Genomic DNA, 11,233 nt, shown 5'->3' with positions numbered 1-11,233 from the left:
CTCGGCCTCAAGGACTGCGTGGTGGTGGGCGGCCTCGGTGAGTGACGCTCCGCCGCCCTCTGGCCCCGATGGGGTTGGGGTGGGAAAGAACAAAACATCCACCGTGGTTCCTTCACGCTGAGGCAGCGTTAGGCAGCACCCGAGGCGGTAGAAATGAAAAGTGATGCTTTGTAGGCTTGTAAACCAAACATTCGTAGGGCCTGTGTTTGGTTAACGCGTCGTGACCGCCTGCTTCTTGCCGCAGACATGGTGGCCCAGGCCCTGGAGCTCTCCCGCAAACCCCACGTCGTCATCGCCACGCCCGGCAGGCTGGCCGATCACCTCCGCAGCTCCAACACTTTCAGCCTTAAAAAGCTGAAGTTCCTGGTACGGCCGTCTTCCCCCCTGTTCTCCCCGCTTTAAAACCTTCCGGCTTCGCAGGGATGCCTGCGGGTGACCTCGTTTTGTTTTCGGCCGAGCCTAGGTTCTGGATGAAGCCGACCGGTTGTTCGAGCAGGGCTGCGCTGACTTCACTGCCGACCTGGAGGTGATCCTGGAGGCTGTTCCGGCACGCAGGCAGACGCTGCTGTTCAGCGCCACGCTGACCGACACGCTGAACGAGCTGAAGAGCCTGGCCATGAACAAACCCTTCTTCTGGGAGGCCGTGTCTGAGTATGTCTACAGCCGCTGGGCGTCAAACCCTGTTCCTTTTTTTGTCATTTCATCTCCTCGCTGTCCCTTATGACCCTTGTGTTGCCTTTTCTCTTGTCAAATCCATCTTTTTTGGTGCTTTGCCCTCCCAACAGGGTGCGGACGGTGGACGAGCTGGATCAGCGTTACTTGCTCGTACCCGAAGCAGTCAAGGACGCCTACCTGGTCCACTTAATCCAGACCTTCCAGGACGAGCACGAGGACTGGTCTGTTATCATCTTCACCAAAACCTGCAAGTGAGTGGAGTTTTTTCCTAGTGCCCGTTTTCCTGGTTTTAGTTCAGATCCCAAATTCCCGCCGCGTTGCTGTTAGCCCCCGATGGTGTTGGCTTCCTCGGCCTCTGCTGAACTTTGGTAGAACGCTCTTTCTTTTGAGCAGCCTGGGACTGAAGGGCCGCCCAGAAATGCAGCACGCCAGAGGGTCGAGCTGCTCCCCCGCCCTGCATCTCCCTTTCCTCTTGCTGATGGTACTGGAAAAGGCGCGGGGAAGGTCGCGCTGCCAGATCCTCCCCGTTCCCTTCCTTCAGGTGGCTCAGGCTGCTGGAGGTGTGCTTCTGGTGGCGTTCCCGTGAGTGTGAGGGGAAATCCAGCCGCCCTCTGGGGGTGAGCTGCTGTGGCGTGGGAGTCCTGTTGCCCCCCTCTGTGAGCGTGTTTCAGTAACTGACTGCATCGTGGTAATCGTGCTGCGAGGGTTTCTAGGGGATCCCTGGTTTTGTCCTGATCTGACAGCTTCGCGTTTGCCTGATACGTTTTTCTTTTTTATTCTCCTCCTAAGGGAATGCCAAATCTTGAACATGATGCTTAGGAAGTTCAGTTTTCCTTCCGTAGCTCTGCATTCCATGATGAAACAGGTGAGTGACTGGACAGAGCTGGGAGGAGGATGCCTCTGGGAGCATCCCCGAGCCAAACACCCGTCGGGGTCAGCTCCCGTGGGTCGCAGCCTCCCTGACACAGACTTCTCCCTCGACAGCGGCAGCGATTTGCAGCGTTAGCAAAGTTCAAGTCCAGCATCTTTAAGATTCTTATTGCTACCGATCTCGCTGCCAGGTAAGAGGAAACTGCAGTCCGTGTTGCCAAAGGCCCTGACTTTGCTTTTAAGCATCAGAATTACGTATATTTGTAAACATCAAAATGGTGTTTCTCCGTTTCTGTTTCCCTGCGTTCCAGAGGCTTGGACATTCCCACGGTGCAAGTTGTCATTAACCACAACACTCCAGGCCTGCCGAAAATCTACATCCACCGCGTCGGCCGGACGGCCCGTGCAGGTGAGCGGGGAGAACCGTGCGCGGCTTGCAGCCGGGCGGTGCTGCAGGTGGCTAAATCTGGGATCCCAGGGCTGGGGCTCTGCCCTGAGCGGGTGTGAGGAGCCTTCACAGCAGCTGCAGTGCGATCTTTTCAGTCCGTGCCAGGTTTATTCGGGTCTCTGGCTCAGCACCTTGCCTTCAGATTGCAAGGACGGCTCACCTTGACTTGTGCCTGCTCTGCACCGATACCTAACTGCTTTCTCAGAGCAAATAACGACCCTTCTGCGCATCCTGTCACCGCAATGTGCTGGGTTGGCTTGCGGGGATGGATGGGATTTGGCACGGGTTAGGCTTCCCTTCCCTCTGCCTGTCAGGACTCGTACATCACGGCTTTTATCGCGCAGGTCGGAACGGAATGGCCATTACGATGGTGACGCAGTATGACATCCATCTCGTCCATGCTATCGAGGAGGAAATCAGTGAGTGCTCCAATTTAGGATCGTGGATGTTTTTCTGTGCCTGCGGTACTTGCAGCCCTGATTTCAGCGGTGCAGGATGTGTGGTTCAGAACATCAGTGTAACAATGGTTTCCCTTTCCTGTGGCCACGGCTTGGAAAAGAGTAGGAGCACCTGAACCTCCATCAGCTTTGATTCTGCTGTCGATGGTTCCAGGCATAAGCGTGCTTGTCCAGGCCTGAAGGAGTTTGTCTTCCTTTTATTTCTAGTGGAGCAGAAAGGTTGAATTTACTCCTATAACCTTTTTGTTAAAGCAGCCAGCTTCTTCCTTACTTCCTCACCACTGTGTATGCTGAGGTGGGTGAAAAGAGGTTGCTTTGCTAGGTTCAGACTTCATCTTTTTGTAGGAAACAGACGCAGTAAATGCAACATCTACTAGGGGAAATTCCGGGCAGAGGGGAGGGTGTAATCTTTTGTTGTAGGCCTGCAGAAGTGAGAGTGAGCATAACACATGACAACGATTCCACTCTTGGTCAGTGGAACTCTAACTGTGGTTTTGTTTGTTTGTTTTGTGGTGGTTTTTATTATTATTATTTTATTTTACTTTTTTTTAACGTGTTGAGAATCTGCCCCTGGGTTTTGTAACCAACCACGATGTGTAAACGTCTCGCCCTGGTTTAGAAATGAAGCTGCAGGAGTTCTCCGTGGAGGAGCGGTTTGTGCTTGACATCCTTACCCACGTGAACGTCACCAGGAGGGAGTGTGAAATTGTGAGTGTGCAAACGTGCCGCCCCTTTGTTCAGAGGACAGGAAACCTGGGTGTAGCCGGGAGGTTTGCTGTGCTCAGACATGAGGCTCAGGATATGCAGCTCTTCTCCTGAGCACATAACAAAGAATTTCTGTTCCTTTTTCCTAGTGGAAGCACTTAAATGTATGTGGTGGAGGGTTGGTTTTAGATGTTTTCCCTAAGTTTGCTCTCTTATTGCACATCTCTGCAGCGTTTTTGTGCTGCTGAGCGTTGGGGCTGGAGGCTGGCGCTTTGTGGAGGAAGGGCTGCGAGCTGCCACACGTGTGCACGCTGAGGCTTGGCTGAGTGTTTTTGGAGCCACTTTCCTCTGCGTCAGACTCGGTGACTGATTGCCCTGCTGTATTTTTGCTTTGACAGGAACTGGAGTGCATGGATTTTGACGAGAAGAAAGAAATAAATAAGCGGAAACAAATGATCCTTGAAGGGAAGGTGAGAGTTGGTGCTGGTCTACTTTAATCAGCAGCTGGTCTAATGCCACTGACGTGGAAAAGAAATGCCAGTTCCTCCCTCACTGCTGTGGTGTGTCAGCCTCACCCCTGCCTCAGGGTGAAGCTTATCTTAAAGGGTGCTCTTAAAGTGCTCTGGAGCAGTGTCTGATTCCTGCAGCTCACTCGGTCAGGGGTTAGAAAGCAGAGTGGGCACCTGGGAAAGGCAAGGGGCTGGCGCTGTCCCTCGGCACATCGTTAGTGTGCTCGTTTTGCCATTGCAGGATCCGGATCTGGAGGCAAAAAGGAAGGCGGAGCTGGCCAAGATCAAGCAGAAAAACAAGAAATTCCGTGAGAAGGTCCAGCAGACGCTGCAGGAGCAAAAGCAGCTGCGGGTGAAGAGGAAACTGCAGAAGAAGATGGAGCGGAAGAACAGACTGCAAGCTAAGGAGGAGAAATAACATCCTTTGGCCTGATGCGTTCCCGTTCCTGGGGAGCGTGGGAGCCCTGCTGGCTGGCTCAGACTGCCCTAACGTTGCTGCTCCTTTGAGAATTCTGGGATCTAAGAGTATTTAATATGGACAATTCTGACCCAAAATCAGTGTTGGGGAGTATGGGGAAGGTGGGTGAGGGGAGAAGGGACACTTTGATAAACCATCCCCGTTACCAGGGCCTTTCCTGACAGGCTGGCTGTGTCTCCTGAAGAATGTCTTTCAAGAGCGTGCTTCCTTCCTCCAGCAAAGGAGAGGCCAGACCTGAATTCTTGGTGACGCGAAGGGAAATAAAAATCCTCTCTCTCTCCCCTTCATTCAGTCCCTGCTCTTTCCCTTTCAAGGGCTGCTGCTTGCCACTCACACTTGTTTATATCAACAGATTCTCCCCGGAGCCAGAGTCTAAAAATAATGTGACGGGATGAATTCAGCCCCGGCGTGTGCCATAGTCCAGGGTTTTCTGAGAGGAAAATTCCTGGAACACATGGGGAGGTTGTACTGCGGTCCTGGGACTACCTTGTGATAATTCTGCTTTGTCTGTTTAGTGGCACTCTTCCCTCTGATTTTCTGCCTCAGCTCCAACTACTTGGAGCTTAACCATGGGGATAGCAAAGTCTTGGGCTTCTCTCAGTGACCTGGCCTGCTGGGGACTCCTGTTTTTGCAGACGATCAGTTCAAAGCTCTGTTCGGGTTTCATCCTCGGTGCCTTCTTTAATATTCAGAGCTTCCTCTGCCTTGGGACTGAAGAGCTGTTATTTCTGTCCCCTGGCTTACGAAAATAGTTTCTATGGTCAGCACCCAAATAAATACTTTTGCAACAACTGCCTGGATGTTTGACCTTCTCCAGCACGTGGGGGTGTTGTTGTGGGGGAGCAGCACCTTCCGTGGGTAAACAGCTGGGAGATAAAAATCAGTTGTATTTCAAGAAATGGACAAGGGCTGAGTTTCTTGGGTGTGTTACAGTCCTCAGCCCCTTGCAGCCTGAACCCAGCTCCTTTCCAGGCAGCGTGTGGTCCCTAGGGTGCCTTTGCCTGACTCAGGTGTGGTCTAGGCACACAAAAAAAAATGCTATTTCCCTCAGGAAACCCCCTGCAGCCACGCACAGCACGGCCTCGGGGTGCTTTTAAGCCATGCAGGGGCACAGCACTGACAAGGGCTGGGGAGGTGCACATCCCTCTGGCTGCCTGGTGGCAGGCGTGAGATGAGAGGGGTGTGGTACGCTCTGGAGTTCAGGAGATGCCAGATCTGTATTCCTTGCTTTTTGTCCCCTTGGGTGCCCTCCAGGAAGGATAAAGGACTCGGAGCCTGCCTCGTAGCACAGCTCACTGTCACCAGTGGCAGCTGCTGCAGCAGCAGCAAATAAGTTTGTATCAGACCAATGCTTTCTGAATACTAAATGCTTCTACAGCCCCGTGCATGCTAATTTGTGGAGCAAGCCTGTGAGCTGCTGATTAAAGAGACATCCTGTGTGGGACAGGCTGCTCTTGCCTTCCTGGGGAAGGTGCTGATACCGCCTTGGAGTGTCAGAAGTTTCCCCCTCTCTCACAGACACTTCTTAACCTGCTGTCTGAAGTCTCTTTGCTTCAGCCTGGTGGGGGTTTCGCTGTTCGTCTCCTTCCAGCACAATGTGACACGTGGGGTTTGATCAAGGCCCTTGTCTTAAAGCTTTATTCAAATTTCCTTTTAATACGTCTCGTGTCCTTTAGCAGCCTCTCTGAAGGTAGGGCACGTGCTGGCAAGAGGAGCTCTCTGTAGTGCTGACTAGATGTGCTTGTTTCACCTAGCGCTGGGAGTGGCTGAGCAGAAAAAGGTTGCTGTGTTGGCTGGGATGTAAAAAGATGCTTTTAATTCCCCAGATCAGGAATTTGCATCTTGCCCAGAGCCAAGGATAGTGGGTGACATTTCTGTACCTGCTGCCCTCCAGGTAGGATATTCCGGGATTTCTAAGCCCTGCCACAAGCCTTTGGAATCCCCCAGGAACACAAGGACTTGCTTCTCACCACACACTATGTTGTGTCTTGGCCGTAAAGCTGCTCTCCTTTGTGAGCAGATCCACGGGCCAGTCCCCCGAGCAGGCGCTCACACACCTCCCTGTAGGTGCTGTGCAAGAACCAGCCTGAGAATGGCTGCCTTTCTGTGCCCTGCTGCGTCTGAGCACGGCTGCAGCCTGCTCGCCGCGTGCCATCCACATGCTCTGCACATTCCGCTCCCTCCCCTCCTTCAGACCGAGCTCCCCAGTTCTGGGAGGGTTTCCCTGGCTGGGTTGCTATGGAAACTCCTCAATTCGGCATCTCGGAGCTGCTTTCTCCCTCACCCGGACTACGTGCGGGTGCTGAACGCGGCGCTGGGGCGGGGGCTGTGCTGGGGTGTGTGTGAAGGATGGTTCTGCCCCTGTGCCAGCCCTCCTCATCCTCCTGGCCTGGGTGGTCCTGTACCCGTGCCACCCCTCCTCATCCTCCTGTCCTGGCCAGGTGTGAAACCACCACCTTACTCTGCTCAAGCTTACACCTCCAGCTCCTACCTTGGGGGGTGATTCTGTCCGGCCTTTATGCTGCAGGCACATGTCAAGACTGTCGTGTGTGTGCTTTAGGAAGTGTTTGCCTGTTCCTGGAGCATTCCTCTCAGCTCTGTTCCTCTGGGGGAGGACAGGGCTGAGGAGCGCTTCCCAGAAGTTTCGCAGGGAGAAGGGAGATGCTGGCTCCTCTAAACAGCAAAGCTAGGATCCCCGTAGGTGAGATAGAGGTTTTTTGGTAAATTCTCCATGCTGGCAGTTCTGTCCAACAGGGAAAAGTCGAAGTGGGGACAGCTTGAAGGATGGGGTGGTCTCCTGCAGGAGCTGGCACTCCGTATATAAATAGATACTGAATCAGGCAGGAAAGCTCTGGATTTCTGTGGCAAAGAAAAAGCAGCTGCAATGAAGGAGTCTTTGGCCCAGGCTCTTGATTTATCTCTGCTGAGACAGCAGAGCTGCATTGGAGCTTGCATTCCAGCTCTGCTGCTGCTGGCTGCAGGTGCAGCCGTTTCCAACTCCCCACCCAGCATAGCTCCCCTCCGGCCAGAAACCTGCCAGGTTTCTGATGTAAGCTCGTCCTGTCTGCTACCCAGAGGTGGCATTGTCCCGATGCTGCGAGGGACAGCTCGGGTGCTCCTGGTTCTCCGTCAGGCAGGATTTGCTGCCCTCGCAGCGGGCCGAGCCACGCCGTGCTTCTGCAGGGTCTGCACTGGGAGCGCAGCCACCAGCTCCGCTGGGCATTTCACGTGGCTGTGCTGCCCGCTGGGCTCTCTGCGCTGTCCTGGCACCTCACCTCTTCAACCTGTGCTGTGTCAGCCGCTGCTTTACCTCTGGGTGCTCTTTGTGAACACAAGCTCGGCTGTTTTGAAAGCCTTAAAAAGCTGCTTAACATGTTTTCCTACCGGGAACAACCTTTTTTTTTTTTTTTTTTTTTTTTTTTCCTCCAGGTCCTTAACCCGGGGCAGCTCGTGTGGGGGGCCCTGGGGTGGCCCTGCTGGCGGGTCAGCCGGTAGATGGCAGTTTCTGTGCTCTGGACGCGCTCGCTGCTGGCTCTGGTCCTTGTTCGGAGGGAAACACGGCACAAGGCCTCTTGGCTGGGGATACTAAAGATTTAGCTGGAGAAAAGGCAGGCAGAGTGTGGGGACAGAGCTGCCTGTGCCCGAGCCTTGCCCTTGTGGCATGCAGGCCCAGCTGCCTGCTGCTGCGACCTGGGATCCTCCCTGCACCAAGCTGTGGTGGTTCCCCTTTGCTGAGAGCAGGGCAGGACGGATCCTGTAACCCTGCAATGCTCCGTTGGAGCTCTGGCTTCCTCTCCATTCTAGGGCTCTCCTCCCAGCTCCTTGCAGTCGCTTTGTTGAACTCCCACCTTCCCTGCTGCACCTCCTGCCTCTTCCCTGCTAGCTCCTGCTGATTAAACAACCCCCTCGTCCACGGCACACCCTCATCCAGGGCTTGACTGCAGCTGCCTGGACACGCATCTTCACTGTGTGTGAAGTACGGGTATGACCTGCCTGACACTGTCACAACTCCCCCATTTCCTCTCTGCCAGCATCAGGGCTCCAAAAATGGGGCGGAGGGAGGGAATACCAAAGATTTTTTTTTTTTTTTTTTTTTTTTTCCTTCTGTGCTATGAAAGCCTCCCTGCTGGCTCTGGTTAATTCATACCTGCCTCCCTGCAGCAGCTGTGTCTCCTGGGAGCGCATACCTGCGTGACTTGCTTTGGATTCCTGTCACCTCTGGGAAGGGATAGCAGTCGTCAAGGAGCAGGAGTCTCTGCTCCGGCTTTGAAGAGAAGCTGTGAGCACAGCACTAGCCTGCTGGAGTGCTCGTTCCCATCCCTTCAGCTCTGTTCCTTTACTCAAGTGATGTGTGCGAGCACCGCATGAGTAGAGATGAGAGCTAATACTGCCATACCTTGCAAACCAAACCATAGGTCAGCCTTGCAATTCTTCCTGTTCTACATACCGAGGCCTGAGGGTAATTAGACGCCTGTTACAGCATATGGAACCTCCCCGTGTCATTCCTGCATTCCCAAACCCAAATCTCATCAGCTGTGCTGCTCCTGTTCTGAGACCACAGGAAAGGTGGCATCGATGACACCAATCTGTAGGCTCAGACACTGTTTTCATCTGCCCATAACAAGGTCAGGACTTTAATATCTCCATCCAGTAAGGCTAGAGTGAAATGACTTTTCTCCCACGCCTTTTTCTGTCTGTCGCCTGCCGGGATTTGAAACCCCGTTAGCCCAGCATTAGTGGAAACAGAAGGCAGAGCCTACATACCACATCCTCTCTCACTTTGTTTTACCAGCCTGTGGGAACAGTAAGCTAGCAACGGGGTGAGGAGCTAGAGCTGAGGCAGAGAGGCTGCCCTGTTCTAGCGTCACAGGCAAGCAATGCACAGGACGGGGTGCTTAAAGGGTGACAGTTCACATTTGTGGCAGCGTTTGCAAATCCCCGTGACCTACAGTGGAGACAACCCCTGGCACAGCCGGTGCTGCAGGCTACAGAGCCTTTCCCTGAACAGAGACAATGCTCTGGGGACAGCAGGGATACCACCCTCCCGCCCCCTTCCACCTGCCAACTCCCTACAGCCGGAGTTGACAGCGGCATGCGAGGAACTTGACTTTGGTCCCTTTGATTGCCACTTCCCAGGGCTGTGCTCAGCAGTGCCCGGCAGCTCAGTGACCGACAGCGGTGCATCGGCTGAGAGCTGGCTGGAGCGTGAGTTACTCCTTTAGGTTACCTGGTGCTGCAGCTGCCACATCTCGTGCCTGGAGCGTTGCTCTTATCACAAGTGTCTCCTTCCCAGCATTATTCCAGCTGCTGCTTTTTTTTTGGTAAGGTGGAGGGAAGCTCACGGACCTTGTGCAGCGATGATTAGTGTTGTAGCTCGTGTTCTTTTCCCTTGGAGCAGAAACTGCCTTTACACACCACAATCTAATAACAATAATAATTATAAATTACTCTGGGAAAGGGGATTGTGAACCTCGCTGGCGTTCAGGGCTTTATTACGTGTTCATGGCCATTTTCCAAAAACACACATTTAATTGCCTTCTCTGGCGCACGCGGAAATTGTCTTCCCGTGTGTGCATGTGTGTATGTGTGGGGGGGGGTTACACTTACAGAGTACACTTGCCTGTGCTGTCAAGTGTAAACAGACCATTTCTGAACTAAAAATAACCTATCCTCTGAGTAACACACCAGATGATCTCTGCAGCCCAGATGCAGGGAGCCCAAAACGGTTAGGTCACCTATTTTTCATCATTGGTGCTATTTAATTACCAGTTCCCCTGAGTTTGATCCTCCGGCAGTTTCAGATAAAGTGCCTAGCTGCTTTCCCTTCATCAGGAGCTTGCTTTGGTGTGCTCTTACAAAAACACGGACATCAAAGTCAGTCTGCTCTGTAGCTTTGCTGCGAGGCTGCCTAACAACACAACACCCATTGCTAGGGGAGCTCCACGGTGGCATTCTGGGAGGAGAAAGATTTTACCTCTGGTTTAAAATCACTCAGACCTAGGGCATTAATCGGTCCCGCCTGTGCTAGCCTTTTCTGCTCTTGGCTCTCCAGGCACCTTGTAGATGCTAGGAATTGGGGTCCCACAGCCAGGGAGGGTGATTATTGACTTCTTGGAGGAGGAATCAAAGCCCAGAGAGCTGAGGGAGGTTGCAGGGTGAGCTGGTGGCAGAGCTGGTGGTGGCTGGCACCCTGGCTGCCAGGCCTGTTGTAGATCTGGACTGGATTTGCATTCCTGTTCAGCCTGGGAGGCTTGTATTGGCATCTGTCAGATGGAGTTTGCGTTAGACACATCCTTTTTCTGAGGCTCTATTATTGGCATGCCCTGTATTAGCAAAGCTTCATTTCCTCTTGCTGAGCTGGTCAGAAGGGGCTCGCATCAAGTCCAGATTCAGCGATCAGCCCTCATCGCTGCTCCTCAGAACCTTGTGCCAGCAGGGGAAGCTTGCAAGATTTCTTGTTTGTTCATCCTCATCTTACATGTGAGCCATTTCCCCTCTGTTCTCTTTATTAATGTTCTGTCTAGGTTTTCTATAAATAATTAAGAACCTCATTTGCCAAAAGAATTAGGTCTCTCAAGGTACCTGCAATCAGAAGACTTTTTCCTCCAGCAAGGAAGCCGCTGCTGTTTAGCTGCTGACAGTAATTGTTATTGCGAGGCAGAAGCAAACATAAAACTGCAGCCTTGCCCTTCGACACTCAACGCTGGCTTTTGTAACGTGGTATTTTCTTCTTTTGAAGCAGGAGAAGCAGAAACGGGGAAGGGGTGAGAGGTGGGAAAGGCATGGTGGGGGTGTGTTAAGAGTGCTGCTGCTCTGAAACACAAATGGAGCCCTTCTTAAGTGGTCACTAGAACGGGGCAGGTGGAATTAGCGCTTTTCTGCTATACCATTGACAGTAGGGTCGTCTCTTTGCTAACCACAGACTTAGGGCATTTGTGGAAATAGCTGGTGATGAATGGGTTTTCATTAGTTTAGAAGAGGGAAGGCTGCAAAGGAAAGTGCCTCCCAGAGCCATCCATCACGCTGCTCTGCAATACCTCGATAGAAGGCTCTTAACAAATGCTGAGCACAGGACAGATCTCATCAAACA

The 11,233-nt window shown here is 52.9% G+C and overlaps 1 protein-coding gene across 1 annotated transcript in view; it reads left to right on the top strand.

Moving 5' to 3' along the window:
- Positions 1-4,934, top strand: part of DDX49 (DEAD-box helicase 49) — a 5,556-nt gene extending 622 nt beyond the window's left edge. Inside the window, exons 2-12 of the mRNA XM_035308684.1 lie at positions 5-37; positions 245-366; positions 464-651; positions 786-926; positions 1,465-1,540; positions 1,660-1,736; positions 1,857-1,954; positions 2,338-2,412; positions 3,071-3,159; positions 3,555-3,626; positions 3,907-4,934. Of these exons, the coding sequence (XP_035164575.1) occupies positions 5-37; positions 245-366; positions 464-651; positions 786-926; positions 1,465-1,540; positions 1,660-1,736; positions 1,857-1,954; positions 2,338-2,412; positions 3,071-3,159; positions 3,555-3,626; positions 3,907-4,083 (1,148 nt within the window). The 3' untranslated portion in view covers positions 4,084-4,934. The remainder of the gene's footprint in view (positions 1-4; positions 38-244; positions 367-463; positions 652-785; positions 927-1,464; positions 1,541-1,659; positions 1,737-1,856; positions 1,955-2,337; positions 2,413-3,070; positions 3,160-3,554; positions 3,627-3,906) is intronic.
- Positions 4,935-11,233: the final 6,299 nt, after the last annotated feature.

Source organism: Oxyura jamaicensis, chromosome 28, assembly GCF_011077185.1.
Source record: "Oxyura jamaicensis isolate SHBP4307 breed ruddy duck chromosome 28, BPBGC_Ojam_1.0, whole genome shotgun sequence".
Lineage (NCBI taxonomy): Eukaryota > Metazoa > Chordata > Aves > Anseriformes > Anatidae > Oxyura > Oxyura jamaicensis.
Note: the sequence above shows the minus strand (reverse complement) of the source record. Positions and strands in the feature narration are given on the sequence as shown.